At 44.8% G+C, this 24,057-nt stretch overlaps 1 protein-coding gene across 1 annotated transcript in view; it reads left to right on the top strand.

Annotated features, from left to right (window-relative positions):
* SLC16A2 (solute carrier family 16 member 2) overlaps positions 1-24,057 on the top strand; it is a 108,490-nt gene that overhangs the window by 70,485 nt on the left and 13,948 nt on the right. The window contains exons 2-4 of the mRNA XM_050964662.1: positions 10,612-10,756; positions 21,911-22,373; positions 23,775-23,918. Coding sequence (XP_050820619.1) covers positions 10,612-10,756; positions 21,911-22,373; positions 23,775-23,918 — 752 coding nt within the window. The remainder of the gene's footprint in view (positions 1-10,611; positions 10,757-21,910; positions 22,374-23,774; positions 23,919-24,057) is intronic.

The raw sequence follows: 24,057 nt of genomic DNA, 5'->3' as shown, positions 1-24,057 counted from the left end.
TGCTGGAGCTCCAACTTTCTTCCTTAGAGTTCTCTGTGTTTAAACTCCAGCATAAGAGCTGGCTAATATCCCCAGAGGAAAAGTACACGGCTTAGGTAAGTGCAGGAACGTACCAGTGGTTAGACTTCATCATGTGCACTGTGTAATTGCTGGGAGATATGGTTTTTCATAGAATTCAAGCAGAGCTGTGGGGGAGGGTCATGGGAGAGCCAGGCTAAAACATCAGTTTTGAAAGCTAAGTGAGTTTGGCTGGAATGTGATTAGAAATGCAGTGGGATCTTTGAAAGATCCACTTTTAAGCCATGTGTGTAGCTGCTGAGTGGCGATGATGAATGCTGCTCTATCTTCCCAGAACACTGGGATGGGACAGGAATATGCAAGTAGGAGAGGAGGGATGGGGGGCTTATTGTTGGGGTTTTAGGCTGGGACTTTGGAGACTCAAGTTCAGTTCCCAGCTCTGCTACAGGTGTAACTTTGGGCAGGTCACTTGGTCTCTCTATGCCTCAAAATATACCACTGCCCTACCTCACATGAGGATGAATACATTAAAGACTGTGCTTAGATATTACAGTAATGAGGCCATGTAAGTACTTTAGATAGGTGAGACCATCTGTTGAGGGGATACGTTCAGAGACTCCAGTTATAATGGTGCACCTTGCTGTGTCACACTGTTAGCTGATTCAGTATTAGTATAGTCTCTGTGTGTGCTGCCTTCTTGGCTTCTGTGGAGAAATTATTTTAAAAGGGCCCAAGTTTGGGAGGCCTGTTCATCCACCTTTAACTCTTAAAAGTGCACAGGGAATATTTGGTGGGGAGAGGGGAAAATGACGTACAGCTATTCCACCACCCATGCCTGGTAAACACAGAAGCCCTTCAATATGCAGCAAGGGAGGGGATGATCCACTGTTGTACAAAGAAGGGAATTTTAACAACTGCAGAAGTACCACAACACCCACTGCTAAAATGCAGAGATCAGCAGAATAAAACAATGTGTGATGGGCACACAAGTGTGCTCAGGAGATGACCTGGGAGGTGGTGATACAATGCAGTCTCCAATGATAGCATAGGATGACCAGATGGGCATTGCACCCAGGAAGCCGTTTAGCCATGCTCATTTTTTGCCAGATATATTTCTGGTTGCAGTCAGTGGTCATGTGAACATGGCTAGTATAACACCTTCTGAGTTTGTGTAGCTTGCATGTTTTTTCCCCTAACCATATTGTCCAAACTGTTTCTTTATTGTACTTGCAATCTGTGCCATAGGTAGGGCATTCAGGTTTCAGGTGTAGAATACCAGCATTCCTTCATTTCCTCCTTTTTCCTACTGGCTCTTCAGATTTGATTGTATCCATCTGTTCCAGCAAGGCCGCAAGCTACCATACAGTGTCAGCAAGGATTCTGGTAGTTCTCCAGCAGAGTCTCTGTGTGTGTCTCTGTCTGTCTGTCTCTGTCTTCCGTCTCTCTCTCTCTCTCCCCCTCCCCCCTATCCCCCGCTATGAGCAGAGAAACAGATGTGGTCAGTCACACTAAGTTAAAAATGGATCCACACCAAAACTTCAGATCTGAGCACTTCTGAATCTGGAAGAAGTTTGAATGCAGACCCAAGCTTTGCGCATCAGGTCTAAATAGAAAACACATAAGAGTGGCAATACTGGGGTCAGACCAATGGTCCATCTATCCCAGTATCTTGTCTTTCGACAGTGTCTGGTGCCAGATGCTTCAGAGGGAATGAGCAGAACAGGCAGTTATCAAATGATGGGTCCTCTGTCATCCAGTCCCAGCTTCTGGCAGTTGGAGGTTGAGGGACACTCAGAGCATAGGGTTGCATCCCTGACCATCTTGGCTAATAGCCATTGAATGAATGAATTTATCTGATTCTTTTCAAAACCCAGTTACACTTTTGGCCTTCACAACATCCCCTGGCAATGAGTTCTGCAGATTGACTGGCCATTGTGTAAAGAAGTACTTCCTTATATTTGTTTTAAACATTAAGCAAGTTTAGTTTTTTAATTTTAGTGAGTGACCTCTGGGCTCATGTTTTCTGTGAAGGGCTTAAATAATACTTCCTTATTCACTTTCTTGACATAATTCAGGATTTTATAGATCTCTATCACATCCCGCCATAATTGTCTCTTTTCTTAGATGAACATTCCCAGTCTTTTTAATCTCTCCTCGTACGGAAGCTGTTCCATATCCTTAATCATTTTTGTTGCCTTTGGTCTTTTCCCAGTTTAATATATCACTTTTGAGATGGGGCAATCAGAACTGCATACGTTATTCAAGGTGTGGGCGTAACGGAGTTACATAGTGGAATTATGATATTCTCTGTCTTGTTATCTCATATATGCTGGGTTTTGTTACCATGGGGTGCAAAGAGATCAATCTAAGCTTTCAGGGTCCCTTCAGACCCAGGCTTTGTACATCATTTCCATCTCTGCATTGAGAATGCCCTGGAAGGAAAAGCCCATTCTAGTCAAGACACGGTGTTGCTGTTTCAAACTGCAGCTTCTGATTAGGGCTATGTTTGGAGCCCTGTTAAATCATAGAAGATTAGGGTTGGAAGGGACCTCAGAAGGTCATCTAGTCCAACCCCCTGCTCAAAGCAGGACCAATCCCCAGACAGATTTTTACCCCAGTTTCCTAAATGGCCCCCTCAAGGATTGAACTCACAACCCTGGGTTAGCAGGCCAATGCTCAAACCACTGAGCTATCCCTCCCCCCCATTTTTTATGGTTTTATGATTTCTAGTGCTAGTACCAGGTTGACAGCTCTAGAGATGGAAGCCATGTAACATGTACTGCACAGGCAGTGGGGGCGAGCGGGGAGCCTCTAGGACTGAGAGTTCACTCTTCATTACCCATTTGATCCTTAACTTCCCTACTGAGACTGCCAACCCATATGGCCAGTTAGTGCCAAAGGGTGGGGTTGGGCTTGACGATGTCTGCTAGAAATTGGACTGATTTCCTCTAATTCAGTGATTCACAACCCACGGGGCACTTGCGGCCCAATCAGCACACAGCTGCAGCACATGTGACATGCACAGGCAATGCAGGTAGTATGTATATTGTGTGGATACAGCCCACATAATACACAGAGAGCTGCATATGTGGCCCACACTGGAAAATAGGTTGAGAACCACTGCTCTGTTTCATTTCATAGAGACCACTGAGCAGCCAGCAGAGTGCCACTACTTTGAGTTATGACTTTCTGGGGCTGGCTACAGGTGAAAAGGTCCATCCGGATCTCATTACCAGTGCTTTGAACTGCCATCTTTCCTTTATACATTAAAGTACAGATAACTTCATATACTGGAACCTGTGTCTACAGTAGTTTCTTTTCCCTAATATTTGTTGCTGTCACAGTTTGACTACATCAGGAGCAGCAATGATGAGCGCACCAGTGTAGGCATAATTCCAAATGATTGTTGGCCTTTCAGGACTGTGTCCTCCTCTTACTCTGCAGAGAGCAGGTCTACATGACGCAGCGCCTAGAACATTGACAGCTGCCAGCATCTGCTTAACATCACCCTGTCTACCCATGGTGGTTCTGCACTAATGAAGGTAAAAGTGGGAAATTTTAGGACAAGCTTTCAAGTGTGGACAAGGCTTGGGACAGGATCTGAAATCACTTACCAATTCTTGAGCAGTCAAACTCCCATGCTGTGGTCAGAGAAGGAGGTCTCTCTCCGTTTCCCTGGAGATTAATTTATAATGAACAAAAAGACTAGATTTAGTGCTCCCCATGGCATAGTATTAATGTTGTCTTTCTGAAAGCTTTGAAAATAATGAGCTCAATACCAGAGGAATTTGGATTCTTGTCTGTAAATGACTACAATATTTTTCCTTTGTTTCCTGTCCTGGAAAAATCATTTAAGACTAATTTTCTATTGTGCAACTTGCTAGCCTTGCCCTGTGCCTGTTGCAGCTCCATTCCTAGAAGCAAGAGGCAGAGCTGTTGTATTATTGAAAGCCTGATTCAATTAAGTCAGAAAATGGGGGATGTACACCTTTTTAAAAGTGGTTTTCCCTTTTGGAATAGATGGTTAGAAAGAAATGGAGAAGAAACAGCGTGCCCTCCGTATCATGTGATTTAGAAATCCCCTGCAGATTTAACCTGCAGAGCAAGCTTTGCCTTTTGCTGTAGCAGATTTCGCTTGACATTCGGCTCCCTGTCTCCTAGAGAAGAATGGGTTTCATGATTCCTGTTAGAAAATGTTTCAAACACGAAAATAGAGAGTCTTTTGGAAACCACCCTCTTGATCATCAGTCCCAGGAATGGATGGACCCTGGAGACTGAGCTCACCTCTCACTTTGTGAAGTGTTTACTTCAAGTCAGGATTGAATCATGTTGGCATGGGGCAGGGGGGAAGGGGAGCTTGCACATGAACTACTTGTCCTGTACCTTGCCTGCTGCTGTGCACCCCATTCCGTTGCTCACTGCAGGTTGTCTATGGTCACCCTGGCTCTGTGGTGATGCTCTGTTTGCACCCTGTATTGGGTCCATTTCCCACTCAATTCCTATTAGCTTTGATGTGGGAAGGAGCTTTTTGGAAGCTGTTGATGCCCTGTTGGCTGCTGCATTGCCATTCTGTGGTTTGAAATGCAGAGGGCCGCTGGTGGTACTGTTTCCACTGCAGTGTTCTGTAATGCTGCCCCATCTCCAGATTGCTGGAGGATATATCCACATGTTCCTTCTGCAGCTCCATATTCGGGAGAGATCCCATGTAGGCACACTGTGATTTACTACCAAACACCCTGAGCATCAATCTAAGAACATCCCACCTACTGTGGAGAAAGTTTGGGGCTGCCTGTGCGGGCAAATCACAACGCAATGAGCTATCCACAGTCTTGCTGCTGTTCTCTTCTCCCTGCGGGTGATTTTTGCCAGTCATTAACCTGCAGACTTGGACAAAGCAGCAGGCATCTTTAGGGAGGTAACTTTGAAAAGAATTCAGTCTGTGGTGCTCTTTTCAGTGAAAGTCACCCCCCACGTGGCTGCTGGTTTATTATCCTCAGGTGGAGACTGTTGTGGAGCTTGAGTAAGAGCATATAGATGCGATTTCCATTGCATGTAATTTGATACCAGATGCATCAAACTCATAGCCAGCAACTAGAACGTGACAATATGTTGGTTGCTGATTCTACCAGCTGCAGTATTGCCAAGCCCACATGTTAAAAATGTGAGTTGGTCCCCAAAAGATCATTTCATTGGCTTAATTTTTTTGAGAGAGAATTTTTGTATTGGTTGCAAAGACATCCTTTTGGCTCGGGAGGGGGCAGATTTTGATGGAAAATTTTCATCGGGAAAGCACATGCTAGGCCTCGTTCTCATGCAGTGTTGGGGGTCAGACTAGAAACTATCAGGATCCTTTGTTTAATGAACTTGCGTCCAGGTGCATTGAACACTGCGTTTCAGCTCTTTTGTATCTATTCCATTGCATTTGAAAGGCCAAGAGAGACAAATGAAAACTTCTTAATATATTGAAATGACCTTTTTATTTCCATAAAGCATGTCCCTTGTCACACAGCGGGTTTTGCAGGGACATGACAGCTTACAAGGTTCTGCCTGTCAGTAGAGCACTGATCTCTCCACTGCCTTTGCGCACACACTTTGGTAACATCAGTCTTATTTTCAGATGCTCACAGCATGTCTGTTGGACTTGGAAGATTCTGAATGCCCACCAGTCAGGCCTTTCTTCTCTCCAAAGGCTGACTCCAAAATAAACCTATTTACCATTTATTCCAGTAAATGTTTGAGCCTGAAAGGCCTTCAGACTGATCCAGTCTTAACCCAATTCCTGTCCAGATGTTGCACAATACTTAAATAAATTCCAATCTAGCTTTAAATTGGGTTTTGTCCAATTTTTGTACAACATACTTCATGCTTCACTGGAACATGGTATGTTGTTGATAAGATTCCATTAGTGTCCTGAGGATTGTGTTTATTTTACATATATTACCCGATGGATTTTGTGGGTGGGGTAGGAACTAAAGGCCTAATCCAAAACCCACTGAAGTCAAAAGCAAGACTCCTATTGACATCGGGGGGGAAGGGGTTTGGATCAAGTTCTAAATTCACTAAGATTCTTGAGAGCTGCCAAGTGAAATCCTGGCCCATGCAGCAGACTAATAGATTCCAGTCCAGTTCCCACTGAAGTGCAGTATGAATTTCCTGTCAATAGTGCTGCACTGGTACCACGGAGATCAGCATTTCTAGGCTGCGGTGACCCAGAGGACCAGAACAGCTAAGACTCCACAAGAAGCTTAATTCCATTGTGGAGAGTTAAGATGGCTTTCCAAGGATCAGTTCTGCTTTAGCTCGTGCAGTAATGACAATGGACGGATACAAACACAGCACAAGAGCTGGTCTAGTGACATACTAACAGTTTTATGTGTTACTAAACAATGTGCTGGACACTTTTTACTAATTTTTTTCATCATCTTTGACCTTTCACTGTGATTATCCTCTGACCTCTTGCAGAAATTAACAAGACAAAACTGCCTCAGTTGTTGGACCTAATAGCCATCTTCAATTCAGTTGCTGCCTATCGCAATGGAGGGCTCAGCTCTACTTCTTCGCTCCTGTGCATACCAATCCTGTGACTGTAAAATATGAGTTAACTATTAATCCACTTGTCCCTATCCTCATTTGGTGTTTAAATGCAAACCAGCATTAAATAGGCCTCAGGATTGGGAGCCAGCAACTTCTCCTGGTCTACTCCCAGCAGTGTTATTGTGATCTTGGACAAGGCACTTAACCACTCTCTCCCTCACCTTCCGTGTCTGTGGAATTGAGATAGCAACAACGCTTCCCTGCTTCCAGGGACATTGTGAGCATTACCTAGTTAATATTTGTAAAGCACTTTGAAAACAAAAAGCACCCTGAACATGTTGTTTATTATTATTACCAATTTAATCTCACTGTTATGCCAGAACACTATTTTTTTTCCCCCACTGCATGTGATAAGCAGTTTCTCTAAGGTGGAGTAATAGAGTAGGGGAATTTTTTGTTAAACAATCCCTCCCTTCACAAGTTACAATTTTTAGAACTTCCAAGCTGAGGCTGCTGATTCTCCTGGTTGAAGTTTGTTTTGAACTACCCATGTGAGTCTGAATTTTGGGCAGGATTTTGATACCGGTTATGCATGTATAAATCTGGAGTCATTGAGATCAGAATCTGGCCTGGCCTATTTAAATGAAATACCTGGTTTTCTGCTTGCATTTCCATGTTTCTCAGATTCATTTCCCATAATAACCACAATACTCAGCAAACTTCAAACATGATGGGACCGTCAAATGTTTTACTGGCTTGGCTTAAATAGAGGGAACATTTCCGGAAATATATTCTCCATTTTAATAAGCCTTTTTCGTTCTGGCTCTTCCCCTCTGGCCCCCCATCCTTTTTGCGGTTGTTTTGGATGGCTCTTTGGAATGATGCCAAATAATCCTATTAGAAGCACTTTCATTACACTGTGCACCTTGTTTATAGCCAAGAGTATTGGCTATAGAGGGAGGTCTCTCCTTTGCGCTCCCTCTCTTTTTAATTTTGTTTCGTTCCAGTGCCAGATGGGAGTATTTTCAGCCTGAAGTGAGTCCTAGAGAGCTCCTGCTGTGCCTCAGTTATTCTTCCCTTAAAGGATTTTTCCTCCATCTCAATTTATTGTCAGAACACTTTTTTGAATAAAGTGGTTCTTGAAAACCTATAATTAATTTGTAAAGGCCAGCTGTTCTCAGGCCCAAGAGTGCCTCTTTGTGTCGAGCTTTTTAGGAAAGAGGAAGGGATTGGTTGTGGGGGTAGAGGGTGGGGTGCGGTGCTATCTTTAACTTTCTTTTTGTAAGGGACCTGGTTATTTTCGGAAGCTCTCGGTTATAGAAGGACCAGTTGTATTGTGCTACTTTGGGTTCAGTTGCATGCCGGGATGAAAAGATTTGCACAGCCCTCACTGCAGGTGCAAGCAAATCCTTACATGCTGAATACTTGCTGAAGTTTGGCTTGGAGTGTAACTGGAACCAATTGTGTAGGGGAAGTTTCTTGTTCAGTGGTCAGTGTTACAGTCTTAAAAGTTGCACTGTGGAGTCTGGTGCCCAGAAGTACATGACTCTGGAAGCTGCCATAAAGAAGCTTATTTCCACCACTGCAAACCACTGTGATTTATAAGAGATCTTTCAGTAGTTTTAAGACCTATATTGCTGCATGCTATCATGCTAATGGATACTACCCTGCATTCAGATATGGGTATATAGAAGGTACTCAAAACTGTGCACTTACTGAATTCCTGTGGTGCTCAGGAAAGATCATTCTACGGCTGTTGATCAAATACTACAGTTCAGTGTTGTGGAAATTCTTTATTTTCTTTTAAAAACACTTAAGAAATTCCATTTTAAAATATTAACAACACAAAGTTAAGCACTCAGAAGTCAGAAATGCCGGTGTTGTCCGCACAACCTTAAGTTTGCCCCTTTGTGCAGCTACTAGATCTCCTTAGCTGGTGTAAACTGTTGTCTCTAATTACATACTTTTCATTGTATTGTCTTCTTTTTTTTTTTTTTTTTTTTTACAGGACCCCTGTCTCATTCATTATACAGGTTGGCTAATGAATGAGGCCGAGGTTGGTGTAGAGACTACTGGGAAGGAGACCACATAGTCAGCAATTAAAAATACGATTTCTTAGATCTGTTTTGAACAGTTGTTTAGCTCATTGCACACCATCTGACCTGAACGTTGAACGAGGCAGGGGTGCTGCAGAAAGAATAGCATGTGATTATGTAAATAGACTCTCATAATTCATATTCATAAGGTGTCCTAAATTAAAATTAATTTGCTCTTCTGAGTGCTTTATTTCGCAGCCTTGTTGTTGTTTTATGGACTAAGACATATAATACCAACCTGATTTGTGACTAATTTTGTATCCCATTATACTACTTTTGATAGGTAATTCTATAAATAAGAGCAGCTGTCTGTGTTTACACTACCTAGAACAAAATGCCAACTGCTTTCAATCCTTATGCATAAGCTAATCATCAGCTGAGAAAAGAAACTCCCCTTCCCCGACCAAGGATTGTAAATATTATACAGTTATGTGCATTATCCAGTGGCTGTTGATCTGTGCCAGAGTGGCAGTTTCTATATTCTCTTCCTTCCTTCTTTCCTCAGAACTCTGTGCTCCAGACAGGAGACCTTTTCACGCAAGGGTTAATGTATTCTGCAGTGCATTTCTTGTTTGGTTTTCCTCACCATTTGTGGATGGAGGATTTTTTTTAATAGGTTGCCTTTCTGTATCTTCTAAGGAAAGAATGGGTTTAAAGAGACCTTTAAAGACATCAAGCCTGACAGGCCCAAAATCTTTTTCAGCAGCAAAACCTTTTTTTAAAAAAAAATAGTTGTTCCCTCCAGATTTGTGTAAAGAAAGATGGAAAATAAAAGGCCTTCCAACAGGCAGTATTAAATCCTAGGTCAGCATGGTCCTGGTCCAAAGTGTACTGAAGTCACTGGAAAAATGCCCATTGATTCCAGTGGGCTTTGACTCATACCCCTGACAAAAGTCTTTCCTATGAAATCAGGGGCGTTGGATTTGTTTTGTGATAATGGTCTTGTTCACACATCTAACATGGCTTTGTGCAGGTACTGTGCATCGCCTTGTCCAAAACAAGGTGCATTCCTTGGAACGAAACACTGGCAAGAGATTTGTCAGTGAGCACAGCTCCAGACCATGTGTGTTCTGTTTTATTACTCTTGGACCAAGCCAACATCTCTTGGTGGGGCTCAGATCTTGTTCTCTTAAGTTTTGCCATTTTTCTGTTTTTTGTTTCTGGTTGATGTGTAATTTGAGTGTCATCAATTTACTAGCTTATGTTGTTTAGAAAATTGATGTTTGCTGTAATTAATATCTCTCAGCTGTTTTATGTAGGGTACATATTGTTGCTGGAGTAGGAAAGAACATTGCAACGAAAAGCCACCCGCAATGACGTCAGAAAATCCTTATGTCCTGCAGGGAAGTTTAGAAATTTCTGGCCCTTTAGGAAAATTAGTATTGATGGATAGTAATTGTAGCTAAAATATAGGGCTGAAAGCCCTCTGCCTCAGGAAGTTCCTAGGAATTGACGGTGCTTAGTACCTCAGGATATCAAGCCCATAAGCGTCAGTCTAGGAAGATCTCATGATCTTCCCGAGTCTACATGTTTTTCTTACCAGTCCAAAATATCTTACAGACAGAAATCATAGCAGTGGAGATCTCAGTATGATGACTACAAGACAAGCTGGATAAATGGAGCAGAATCTGGGTTGCCTTACTAGAATACGTAAACCCAGCAGAGGTGGATATAGCATAAACCTAGGCATGCCTCCCTCACAAACACCTACTTGTTCTATCCACACAACAGGTACAATGAGATCTGTGTACATGCCAGGCTAGCATGCCTCAGCTATGGCCAGAAGAGACTGTGTCTCTTGAGAGAGTAGGGCAAGGATTAGCTGGCTGTGCAGTGGAGATGGGCCACTCTACTGAGACTACCAACAAAATCCTCCCCCCACCACTGCTTTGGTTTCTCTTTCATTGGCATATTGTCTCCAAAGCAGTTGCTGATCTTCACCTCCCTTTGTTTCTCTCCCTAGCGCTGGTTGGAGCCCTGGCCATGGGGATGATTTTCTTCTGCTCGCCTATTGTGAGTATCTTCACTGACCGGATTGGCTGCAGGACGACAGCAGCCTCAGGGGCAGCCATCGCTTTTATTGGACTCCTTTCCAGCTCTTTTACAAAGTAAGGCTGAAAATTGCCTGGGGTGGCATGTGACTTTATGGCAAGCTTTTGTTTTTGACAAATCCAGTGCTAGTTTATTGCTGCCTTTTTGGCAAGGATCAGGTGTAGTGGAAGAGGGCGCTTCCCCTGCGCTTGCCACAGCCTGCCTGCACACAATGAGTTACTGTCCTAATTTCATCCCCCTCCCTGAAGCTTTTCTTTATCTTTGTCTTAAGGAGACACAAACCTTAGCCTGAATTTCTTTAGAACTTGGCCGTGCCCAGGGTTTCTCCCTGCCGGTCTGCTCCTACATCTCTCCTCTATCAGAGTTCTCAGCCTTTTATGCTCCTGAAATGGAATTTGAGACCTCCTGGTCTGACTTGCAGAGTGTCAGCAGAATAGCTTTGCACCTCCACACGCGGTGATAGAACCTGAGGTACTGTCACAATCAGTTTAAAGGGGACCCAGTTAAGTTCAAAATCATATTTTAAAAAAATTGAACTTAGATACTAAAAGTGAATTAATGTTTAAAATCAAACTTGACCCCAAGTATGGCTGAAAGTGAATAGCTTCCACTGGAGCATAATAAATTAGAGATGTATAAAGACTGAAGCCTGTCTTTTTATAACCAGTCACAATGGAATCACAAATTTAATTTGCATGGGATTTTTGGCTATCTGCAGTAGAAGGAAGATCAGGAATGTAAATGTGTTTTGAAGCAGAACATATTAGTCTGTTGGAATGTCTTTGTGTCTGCAACATGCTGCTTTAAAAAATACAGTAGTGTTATTAATTTTTTTAGTGCTTTTTAACTTCTGTGGATTTCTGTCAGGACACAATTTCATTAACATAAAAATGTTTAGCAGGCTTTAATGGTATATTATACTGCTTCAGCATCACAGATTTTCAGTTTGTTTGTTTGTGTGTGAAAGAGAGTGACTATATATAAACAATTTTCAAATGGGTTTGTTTTCAGTTTTAATTAATACACTCTCTGTAACTTTAAAACCGTACTTCTGTGAAAGGAGATGACTTGTCTACAGCACCTTCCACTTCACCACTCCCCAAGTGGGAATTCTTGACAGGAGGGGGCAATGAAGATAGCTGAGGCAGAGCAGCTGCTTTTATGCCCAACTCTTCAGTCTCCTTTCTGCTTTGGCATGGGAAAGGGCCCCAGTGATCTCCCAGAGGAGACCCTTGAAACCGACATTTTAAAAAGAGAAGAGAGCTCTCCATGGGAAATTATGCCCCACAATCTAAGTACATCAAGGGGCTATGTGCTGTTCAGCTAGGCATTGAATGTATAAGTGGAGGTGTGCATTGCTGGCTTCCTAAACAGCACCAGACGATGGAGTTGAGGCACCACATCTTGCCAAAAGTTCAGTGGCTGGTTGGTCCCAGATCAGTGCATTGAGGAATTTTGGCCTGAATTTTACCCATTTGTTGATATTCCCCAAATCCTGCCCATAACTTGGTTTTCCACTAGCTTGCTCCTGTATGTGCATGTACTCTCTACTGTGTGGAATCGGAACTGCTTCTTAGTGTGTGATGGAGCCTGTTCTAATAGAGGTCTTGTCTACGCTGGCAAGTTTCTGTGCAGTAAAGCAGCTTTGAGCACTGTAACTCCTGAGGTGTAACATTGCCAAGCCACTTAGTGTGCAGAAACTGCGCAGTTGCAAAGCTGTTTAAAAAAACAAAAACATAAACCACCTTGATGAGAAGTGTACAGCTTTCTGCTCCGGGGCTACAGCGCCGTGGTGCCAGTGTAGAGCTCCTGGTTGATTACAGCACTGTGATTGGCCTCCAGGAGGTGTCCCACAATGCCTGTTCTTGCCTCTCTGGTCATCGGTTTGAACTCTACAGCCCTGCCCTCAGGTGACCAATCATGAGCCCCACTCCTTAAATTCTTTGGCAGTTTTGAAAGTCTCCTTCCTGTTTGCTCGGTGACTTGTGCAGTGGTCTCAGTGCATTTTTCCAAGTGACCGTGTCTGCTCCATGCACCAGGCAATCCCCCGCTTGGAGCAATGCTGAGCTGCTGGACCTCATCAGCATTTGGGGAGAGGAGGCGATCCAGTCCCAGCTGTACTCCCGCCATAGGAATTGTGATACTTATGGACAAATTTCACGATGCATGACAGAAAGGGGCCATGACCAGGACACACTGCAGTGCAGGGTCAAAGTGAAGGACCTGTGAAACGCCTAGCACAAGGTGCAGAAGGCAAACTGCCCCTCCAGTGCTGTGCCCACAAGCTGCCAGCTCTACAAAGAGCTGGACACGATACTTGGTGGCATCCCCACCTCCACTGCGAAGGCCAGTTTGTATACTTCAGTGGCTTCCATGTCAGTCGAGAGTGGACCGAGACAGGAGGAGGAAATCTTGGATGAGGATGTGGAGCGGGACCCAGAGGCAGATGACAACTTGGAGGTCAGAGATGCATGCAGCCAGGAGCTCTTCTCTACCCTGGAGGAGGCTAGCCAGTGACAGCAGTTGGAGCTTCGCGAAGCACAAACAGGAGAGGAGGCCCCTGGTAAGTGGCTTTGATTTTGGAAATTGCTGAAGCGAGTTGTTGGGAGCAGGAGGGCTGCAGGAAGCAGGCTTGTGTCTGTCTGATGCACGTACCACCACATGCCTAGTCTGAGCAGCGGAACAGGCTGTCGATTGACTCCCTCACTTCACAGGAATCTGCCTCAGATCTTCACAAAACTCTCATGGAGATACTGGACAATCTGCTGCTGCTGGTTCTTTGGCAGAGCTGCTTTGCTTCTTCCCCATGAAGGGTAACTTTCCCGCGCTACTCTGCCGTCACTGGAGGAAGGACCATTACTGCACACAGGCGAGCCACATAAGGGCCAGGGTGGAAGTTGCAGTCTTGGAGAAGACCCTCCCTTGATTCCCTGCTCACCCCTAGCAGCAGAATATCTTCCATAATGAACACAGCCTGTGGAAAATGTAGGGACAGTAATGATTATAAGCCCCTTCCCTGCCCCCACAGTGCTAGGTCTCCCCAAGAGCCATGTGCCCAGAGTACAGTATGGTCCTGGAACACTGATTTCCCCTGCCCCCATGGTTACTCACCATTTTGGGGGGTTTGTGGCTCTCGTGTGCTTGCCTGGGGTCAGCCAGTTAGTGACAGGTATGTGAATACTAGCTGTGTTTTTAAATCACTGAATCAGTGGTCTGTGTGTTGCAAACAATACTGCTTCTGTCAAATGTAGCATTTTGGCTTCACAGATATGGCCTGGGGAGCCGAACCTCCCACTTTATCACTGGCTGAACTTCTGCGCAGTTTTAGAAAGAAGCCACAAAAAACTAAAGAGGACTTTCAGCGTGAAGTCACAATGCATGCCACGGCCAAAAAACAAGAGTTGAAGGAGTGGTGGTACAGAGAGAAAAAGGACAAAAAGGAGACCGTGGTGTGCCAGAACGAAGCCACGGAGCAGCTCTTAAATGTTATGGAGCGCCAAGCGGACACGCTCCAGGCACTACTAGCTGCAAACGAAACAGCTCCACGCCCACCCTCCCCTGCAGCCGCTTTCACAAAACTCTTTCCCATGCACCCCCGAGACACCGCCAGCACACTTATCAACCTCCTGGCTCCAGTCTGTACCCTCTGCATTCCACTCCTGCCCCATCACAGTCCAGTCCTGCAGACTCCCAGTACCCACTGCACTCAACACCCATCCCTCTGCAGTTTAGCCCTGCTGAAGAACAGTACCCGCTGCACTGTACTCCAAAGGACAAGGTTGCATATGATACCTGGACATACACAAATCTTTAACCGCCCTGGGATCCCACCTCCTCCTGGTGGTTGTTTTTTTAATAAAAGAATTGTTTTGATTTGAAAGCAATCTTTATTCCATTAATTGAAAGCAAACAGAACCCTGCAAAGCAAGAGGTAATTTTCTTAAACCTTCACAGTGTTGTCATCCGCATCAATAACAGTCATTTCCTAGCATTACAAGCACTGCACTCCCAAGTATAGCAACAAATAATTGTGGCTTTCAGCTTCAAATTGTTGCCTCAAGGCATCCCTGATCCTTATGGCCCTGCGCTGTGCCCCTCTAATAGCCCTGGTCGCTGGCTGTTCAAATTCAGCCTCCAGGCGCGGACCTCAGCTGTCCAGCCCTGAGTGAAGCTTCCACCCTTCCTTTCACAAATATTATGGAGCGTACAGCACGCGGCTATAAGCATAGGAATATTGTCATCGGCCAGGTCCCGTCTCCTATATAGGCAGCGTCAGCGGGTCTTTAAACGGCCAAAAGCACACTCAACTCATTCTGCACTTGCTCAGCCTGTTGTTGAACCGCTTCTTCCTACTGTCAAGGTTCCCCCTGTATGGCTTCATAATCCACGGCATTAAGGGGTATGCAGGGTCTCCCAGGATCGCAATGGGCATTCCGACTTCCCCTATGGTGATCATCTGGTCCGTGAAGAAATTCCCTGCTTGCAGCTTCCTGAACAGACCAGTGTCATGCACCTTTCCAGACCAGCCTGCATTAATGTCTGTGAAACGCCCACAGTGATCCACAAGCGCCTGGAGAACCATAGAGAAATACCCCTTCCGATTAAGGTACTCGGTGACTAGGTGGTCTGGTGCCAGAATTGGAATATGCGTGCCATCTATCGCCCTTCTGCAGTTAGGGAAGCCCATTTATGCAGAGCCATCTACAAAGTCACGCACATTGCCCAGAGTCACGGTCTTTTGGACCAGGATGCGATTAATGTCCCTGCACACTTCCATCAACTTTCCCGCTCCAAACTGGTTAGCAACTGATCAGCAGCAGTCTGGAGTAGCCAGCTTCCACAGTGCAATCACCACACACTTCAACAACAGGACAGTTCTCATTCTCGTGTCCTTATACTGCAGGGCTGGGGTGAACTCATGACACAGTCCCATGAATGTGGCTTTCCTCATCCGAAAGTTCTACAGCCACTGTTTGTGATCCCAGACGTGCATGACGATGTGATCCAACCATTCAGTGCTTGTTTCCCGAGCCCAAAAGTGGCGTTCCACTGTGGTCAGCACCTCCGTGAATGCCACAAGCAATCTCGTGTCGTAGCTACTACACATAGCGAGATCAATGTTGAATTCCTCTTGCCTTTGTAGTTTAAGGAATAATTCCACTGCCACTCGTGACGTGTTAGTGAGAGCAAGCAGCACACTGATCAACAGTGTGGGATCCATTCCTGCAGATCAAAGAGGCAGAGCGTGCAGTGCACAAACTATTGAAAGATCACGCCAAATGCAGATGGAAGGGGATTGCTGGGATGCGAAGCAATGCATCACGGAGCATTGGGACAGGACCCAGGAGGCCCCATGACCCACTCCACCATCCCACAACTCTTAGTGGCGGAAGGGAAAGAAGTGCTCTGTGGGACAGCTGCCCAGAGCACACCGCTCCAAATACCGATGCAAGTGCGGCAAGTGTGAACACACTATTGCACAGGCAGCTGATCTTGTGACCACACAACAGCGGTTTCCCTTCAGCGTTCTCTGAGCAATGATGTAACTGCCAGCAATGTAACTCTGTCAGTGTAGACATACCCAGAGATTGTCTCTGGGAGCATAAGCACTTTTGCTACCCAAAACTACCTTGTGGTGGCAAAACTAGAACTCGGGTCCTCCTGCTGTAAAAGGATGAGCTGCTGCCTCTTGATATGGAAAACACTGAAAGAGCAGTCTGCTGGAAACATTGTATTATATTTATTTATATTCTGGTGTGTGTGTGTGCGCACGCACACACACACACACACACACTGTTTCCAGTGTCATGTCTTGTGTATCACCCTGCACCAAGCCCCCCACCCCTGATCTCACTTCATGGTTAAAAAAATTTCAAATAAAACTGCTTTGAGAAGAGAGCCTAATAAATCCTATGGGGAATGCTGTATATGAATTCATGGCAGTGGAATAAATATAACTGAAGTGCAGTTGCAGATTGCTTCAGAGAGAGAGCATTTTATCCCATCATCTCTTTTCCTCCCACATACTTCTACAAACATTTCAGACTTTTTTTCCTTCACCGATACTTTGCTTTGTCCGAACAAACATTTTAACTCTTCAGGCTAGGCTGCTTTTAGTTTGGGGTTTTTAAAGAAAAACAGAGCTTCTTTCCGTTAGGAGCACTTCAAAGGTGAAATGCGTATTTCCTGCTTTCTCACTGGTGGTTTAAATTCCTTCAGATATCTTGTAAGGATAAGGTCAAAGCCTTCTACAGCTGTGTCGCAGGGAGAGGGGCCCTTTTAATTGGACTGCCTTAGGCAAAGTCTAACAGAAGTCAGGGGGAAGAGTGGTGCAGCTTAGCGGTTTCCATGTGCTCCATCAGGATTCTAAAGTCCAGTTCTGAAATTTGCAACTACCAGCTTCCTTCCATAACAAGGGGATTTTTTAAATATAGCCACACCGCACAGTTTCAGGTAACACGTTTTAGATTCTATGCACATATTGCAGTTGCTACACTGAGACAGACCAGTGGTCAGTCTGCTGTAGAATCACAGAAACTGGAAACGGTAAAGAGCTGTTAGACCATCTGCCTATCAGTGCAGAATTGTTCCGTTTAGTGCTTTGTCCAGGCCAGTTTTAAATGCCTCAAAAAATGGGAGTGGGAGGGGGCTTCCATCACTCTCTATGGCAATGTCTTTGACTGTGGGCAGTATCCTATGTTAGTTCAGAGGAAGGTGTTTAAAAACACCGTAATTCACAGAACTGTGCAGTACTAGGGTGGTTTGCACTTGGTTTTGGTACTCACAGCAGGGAGGAGAAGCAGGATTGAATTGATTTTATAAATCAGACCCAAACCTGCCCTTTTTGCAGATCTTTGTTTTCTGCATGGGAAGAGACGCCCACTCCTCTTCCCCTTAGCAGCCCTAGGGAATGAATGTACAGTAACTCCTCACTTAACATTGTGGTTATGTTCCTGAAAAATGTGACTTTAAGCAAAACAGCGTTAAGCGAATCCAATTTCCCTATAAGAATTAATGTAAATGGAGGGCGGGGAGGTTTAGGTTTCAGAGAAATTTTTTTCACACACACACACACACACACACACACACACACACACACACACACACACACATATATATATATATATACACACACACACAGTATAAGTTTTAAACAAATAATTTAATACTGGTGCACAGTGATGATGATTGTGAAGTTTGGTTGAGGTGGAGGAGTCAGAGGGTGGGATATTTCCCAGGGAATGCCTTACTGCTAAATGAACAAGCAATTGACTGACCCCTCAGGGGTTAACTCTCACAACACTCTACAAGGCAGCAGAAAAGGAGGGAGGGCAGACAGACGCACACCCTGTACGTGAGAGAAAAAATGTGCATTTCCCCTTTAAGTAGCTGACCCCAGGCTTAAGTACACAGCCCTGTTAATTAAATCAGCTTGCTGAGACCCAGGTACTGCCTAGAAGCTCCCTCTATCGTGTGTCCCCCCTTCTCTATGGAAGATGGGGTAAGCGGGGTGGAGGAGCAGGGGGGAGGGGGAGACACCCTGACATTGTCTCCCCTCCCCCTGTACAGCAAGCAGGAGTCTCTGGGAGCAGCTCCAAGGCAGAGGGCAGGAGCAGCACATGGCAGTGGGGGGAGGGACAGCTGCCGCACAGGGAACTTAGGGGAGTGGGGAGCTGATGGGGGGGCTGCTGGTCCACCCTGGTTCCAACCACCCACCAGCTAGCTGCAACGGGCTGCTCATCCTGCAAGCAGTGGACAAAACAGGCAGCTGCCAAACCACCTTAAAAGCGAGCATTTCACAACTTTAAACGAGCATGTTACCTAATTGATCAACAACTTAACATCGAAACAATGTTAACCGGGAGGACTTTAAGTGAGGAATTCCTGTACCAGTCACTTACTATCACGCCTCCTTGCTGAACAAGCCAAAATGTTACTGGGATGAGTTTTAATTCTGTGATGTGTTTCTCTGGCTGTACAAGAGGGAAGGAGGGAGGATAGTCCTCACAATCAGATGACAAAGAGGATAGGATGGATAAGATCAAAGAGGAATTGTCTCAAACCTTGGTCTATCCCTCGAACCAGAACTTATTAACATTTAGGGAACATTGTGTTCCCCCCCTTTTTTTTTCCTCCTCCCTCATTTCCATGGGCCTCTGCATTTTCTGGTTCCCACTAGCGAAATATCAGTGCTGAGATAAGAATATCAACATTAGGGATGGGCTTGAACTAGTATCCCAGTTCTGAACACCTATGAACATGTTAGCGGTTCAGCATCTGGATGCAGATTTTCCATGTGCCCCTGGGCTGATCTAAAATCCAGATCCAAACATCCCTGAATTTTAAGGTGTTTGAAATCCTAGTCCCTAATTTTGCAGTCTCTTTCTGTCTGGGGCCACATACTCATGAACTATTGGGAGTTCTACATGAAAACTGTTAAATAAACAGTGATTTCAAAGAAAAGCTTTGGGAGGTTGCCTTAATTGTCAGGGTTTTCTTCCCTGTTCTAGCCCAGTAGCAGGCATACATTGTGGCAGTAATAGTAGTGGAGATTTTCAATTATGGCTTTCAACAAGCATTGTTACACTATTAATTAGTGGGAGGCTGCTGCGGCTCTAATGGGCTCTCAAGACGAGATAAACATCGGCTGTGTTTAATCTTCTTTTTATTCAATCTTAGCTGGATTTTGTTAAGCAAAGGCAGGAAACAGTAGAATCAGAAACATTTAATATTCCAGTGGGGCTTTCCCCTTCCATATCAGGCCTCACCTGGAAACCCTTCTCTCCCTAACTTCTGCCCTTCTGTGGGCTGTTTGGTTTGGAGGTGTTCTGAAAGGGACAGATTTCCCTAGAGAGAGAGGGACACCCTTTTTCTACCCAGCTTGTACCCCTTCTTTTCCCCTTAGGCCTCTACATTTATTTCAGTGATTTTCTTTGAACAGAGGATGGTTTATCATTGCTCCTATATCAGTCAGCAGGATCTCTGTTGCTGGGCCACATGAACTGCTCTTTCCTCACGGCTGAGCAGCATACACAGTACCACTGCATTGCTGTGAGCCCAGGGAATGAGCAATCAACCTTCGAATCAGACCCAGATGTGTTAGCATGGGAGCACTTCATTCCCACCAGGGTCACCAATCTCTCCCTTCTCATCCCGTCCCTCCACTACCCAGTATGTGCATTGTGAAATAATCAGGCCATGTCTGCATCAAAGTCTTTCATCTCAAATGGTTTCTCCTCCACCAGTGTTTTTTAGAAATGGAATTTTTGCCCTGTGCTGTTACTGTTTCCTTTCATCATAAATATTGATAACCCAGTGAAGGATTAAATCGCGGTTGATGGGTTTTATTTTAGAGGATTTTTTTTTGGTTTTTTTTTTTTTTACTTTTGCTATGGTAACTCTAGAGCATTTTCTTTAGTGCTTCCAATTTTTTTGTCAAGAAATCTTCTCTCTTGCTTTCTGTGGCTGCTGCTTTTCTTTATAAAATGTTCTCTTGTTGAGCAGTTAGGCAGGTTTCTGATACAGGGAGAATGCAAGTGTCACGTTGTCATTGAGCGGATTCTCCTTGTAATATCATTTTGCCTTTAGTGCTTTCCATCCCAAAGGACCCCAGAAGCACAGACTGTCTGTACCTGCCAAGAACCACCTGCATAGCCAGACACTTCTCTGCAGGAATCGAAACATTCTTTGGCACCAAAATCCCAGGCCTCTACCTCCTGGGCTAAAGGAGAGCTCGTTCAGTTGGGAGTTATAAGTCTGGGGCAGCCAATAGAGAGAGAGGTTGTTGTAAATACTAAGCTGGTGAAATATACCCCACTTCCAAGGTGGTTGCATTTTAGAAGAGGACAGCAGCCAGCTCACAGCAAGGAGTTGGAAAGGAAAGTCCTGGACAAGGATCCAGAGGGAAGCCTCTGCTCTTGCAAATCAGTCTATATGGTATTTTAACACCTATGCAGAGCAGACAGGATCTGTGGTTTTAATGTCTCCACTCCTTCCAAACCTGAAACTTTGCTCCACAGCTGGAAACCATTTATCTCAGCTAAGGCTGCTAGCAGTGGATAATTTGGGGTTATGAAAGAGGTAGGGAAACTAGATGTCCTTCTAATGTCTGTATTCCACTTTAAATGGCTCAATCCCAGACTGCAGCGGCATTTGTGTGTTTTGTCAGAGCTTTGTCCCTGAAGCAGTTGTGCGAAGGGTAAGGGAACGGCTATGAAATTATTACTCACCGGTGCACCCTACTTCTGAGGTTTCTCCAATGTGGTTTGGTTTTGGAGGAGCTTGAAATTTAGCTTTTGTGAACGGTGGTTTGTCTTTGAGTAAGTTAGTGTAGCAATTGCATCTTGCTGCAGTAGCTGAGGAGACGGATTTGTGATGGAATTAATGATATACTTGTAAATATTTTCTGATTTCTGGTTGCTCTGTTTCTTCTGAGCAGGAATCTCCTCACCTGCTTTATTAATAGCAATTGGAGATTTTAAAAATTTAGTAAACTTTCATCCAAAAGGACTTGACACATGGTCTGTAGGACAATCATTTCACTCCCTATTAACATGCAGCCACCTCTGGAGTGGGTTACAGCAGCTACTTAATAGCTCATAATAAAACTTCAGGGAAGAATTGAAGAAAACAATATCCAGTTGAAATTACCAGAGGATTTTAGAGCACAGAACTGGCATTTGGGCAGCCAGAGGTTCTTTAACCATTAGCGGTCAGGGCATCCTGTTTTTTAAATTGGGGCTGGTTGAAAATTTTCAGTTGGAACTGGGTCTTTTTATGCAAAACTGAATCTTTGGCTAAATATTTTTTTGGAAAAAGTTTCTTCTTTCCATGGAAAATTATTATTATTTTTTTAATCACAAAAACAGATACCTGAAAATCACAATATTCCAATTCAGATGTGCTGCCACAATGCCCCATGGGAGTTGAAGTTCAGTTGCTTCATGGGACCATTTTTCTCCAAAGCCAGACTTCATCTCCCATCAGATGTAATGGGCCATCTGTAAAATGGGGATAAACCTTGCTTTGTCTATCTAGGCTGTAAACTCTTCAGAGCAGCAACTGTCTGTTCCTATGTATCTGTACAGTGCCCAGCACAAAATAGGACCTGATCTTGACTAGAGACTCTAGGCTCTATTGGAAGATAAAGAATACACAGCAATATCTGTTATCCTATGCAATTTTAACCAAGGTGTTTTTTTTGCCAATAGGTCCCTTGAAGTCCGCTATTTCACCTATGGAATCCTCTTTGGATGCGGCAGTTCCTTTGCTTTCCAGCCCTCCTTGGTCATCCTCGGCCACTACTTCAAACGCCGTCTAGGCTTGGCGAATGGCATCGTGGCCGGAGGGAGCTGCCTCTTCTCAATGTCCCTTCCCTTCTTTTTGAAAACAATCGGGAGCACCATCGGGCTAGCTCACACTTTCCAAGTTCTCAGCGCCTTTATGTTCATCCAGATTCTCTTGTCTCTGACTTTCCGGCCCATCTTGCCACCATCTTGTGACTCTCACCATGATAGACAAGATAAACTGGCCAGCCGGAACATGAAACAGCAGTGTGGGTCTCAGATGCGGAAGTATTTCAACATGAGGGTTTTCCGGAGACAGACATACCGAATTTGGGCTTTTGGGATTGCGACAGCCGTCCTGGGATACTTTGTACCTTACGTGCATCTGGTGAGAATGTTTTAGGGGAGATAGAGGTGACTGCATGAGGGGCAGGAGGGGGGAATTCTTTGTATCTCTGTCTTTTTGCAGCAGATCTCATCCTCAAGTGTAGGCCCTTGCCCCACCCCACATCTTGGCTGTGCTCTGAGTGCTGTTGATGGGCTCCAGTAGGAGTCTTATCTCCAGTACTCAGCAAGAGGGAGAATCACCACAATGTGTGGGAGATGCAAGGAGGTGAGGGGAGAGACTAAGGATATGGCTACTTCCTAGAGATTCTAAGGGTGGTGGGTGCCAGGCTGAAGGACCATTTCACAGCTCAGACAGGTAGCTCGAGAGACCCCTGAGCTATGAACAATCACACCCAAGCATGTTTCCAGCTAAAAAGTCCCATTGATTAAAGTGCTGTGATTGCATGTAGTGCTTCACAAAGCCTCTGACGGTACATGGCCCCTGCTCCAAAGAGCTTCCGCTCCACTGTAGGGAACTCCTAGTAGATGGCTCAGAATGGAGCAGGAGTTCAGGCCTAGGGAGCTATGGGGAGGCATTATGGGTGAGAAGAGTCAGCACAGGGAGGCTTCAGGCAAGAAATGGGTTTTTACAGAGGAGTGGGAGGATGCTTGGCACATGTGATGATTTTTCAAACGTGAGAGGGACTGGCCACGCTGAGAACAGGGAGGTGAGAGGTAAAGGAGGACACAGGTTGAGAGGAAAACAGGAATGGCTGGAGCTGCAGAGAGTCTTGATGACAAGAGGGTGGAGTGCGCTGCAGAAGCTTCTCTTTGAACAGAAATAGCGAGAGGCAAGCGCCAGCTTTGGGGGGTGTGTCACTAATAGAGCATTCTGATTGGCTGAGCCTCCCCATGGACTTCATCTGTATAGTAAGTTGTGGCAGGTAGGACAATTACTGCATGCCGCTGAAGTAGACTTCGGAGGTGTGAGGCTGAGGGACTTTAACCCCTTGAGTGCCTAGGTTAGAGCACTTGCTGCAGTTTATGAGAATAGGTTACCAAACCGATCCATCTGGCTCATGCAGAGAACCACGTAATGCATAACTTAGGGCCGTGCTGTTGCGTTCATGGAATTGAAGCCATAACAAGCGGTGAGGAAAATAGGTCTGTGCAGTTACTGGACATTACCGATAAGGTGGGCGATGGTGGTAGCCTGTTACGTAAGGGCTGCCATTCTGTTTGGTGCCCTACAGTGGCTCTAGCATTATGCAGTCATTCTCTAATACCAATTAATCCCTTGAGAGAAATTTTATACATGGTTATAATTAGTACCCAGAAATAGACATTCCTCTTAAAGATTCCTGTTTTAATGTTTGACAGTCCCAACAAGTCCATTTTTGGTGTGTATAATTTAATAAGTTTATTGAGGATTAATGTCCTTCTTTTCCTCCCTGAACCCTAGATAAAGTATGTGGAGGAGGAGTTTAAGGAAAACGAAAAGGAATGGATTCTCTTGGTTTGCCTTGGAGCCACATCAGGGCTTGGGCGCTTGGTTTCTGGCCGGATTGGTGACTGCATTCCTGGACTGAAAAAGATTTTCTTGCAGGTATGCTATGCCTAATCCTCACAAAAGTGCATGCTAAGAATGACAGTTTTACTACCATGGAATGATTTGTCCATACAAATATCAGTACTCTGCACTTTGCACCTTTCATCCAGGGATCTCAGAGTGATTTACAAACAAT

The sequence above is a fragment of the Gopherus flavomarginatus genome, chromosome 8 (assembly GCF_025201925.1).
Source record: "Gopherus flavomarginatus isolate rGopFla2 chromosome 8, rGopFla2.mat.asm, whole genome shotgun sequence".
Taxonomy (NCBI): Eukaryota; Metazoa; Chordata; order Testudines; family Testudinidae; genus Gopherus; species Gopherus flavomarginatus.
The sequence above is the reverse complement of the archived record's forward strand: the minus strand, read 5'-3'. Positions and strand labels throughout refer to the sequence as shown.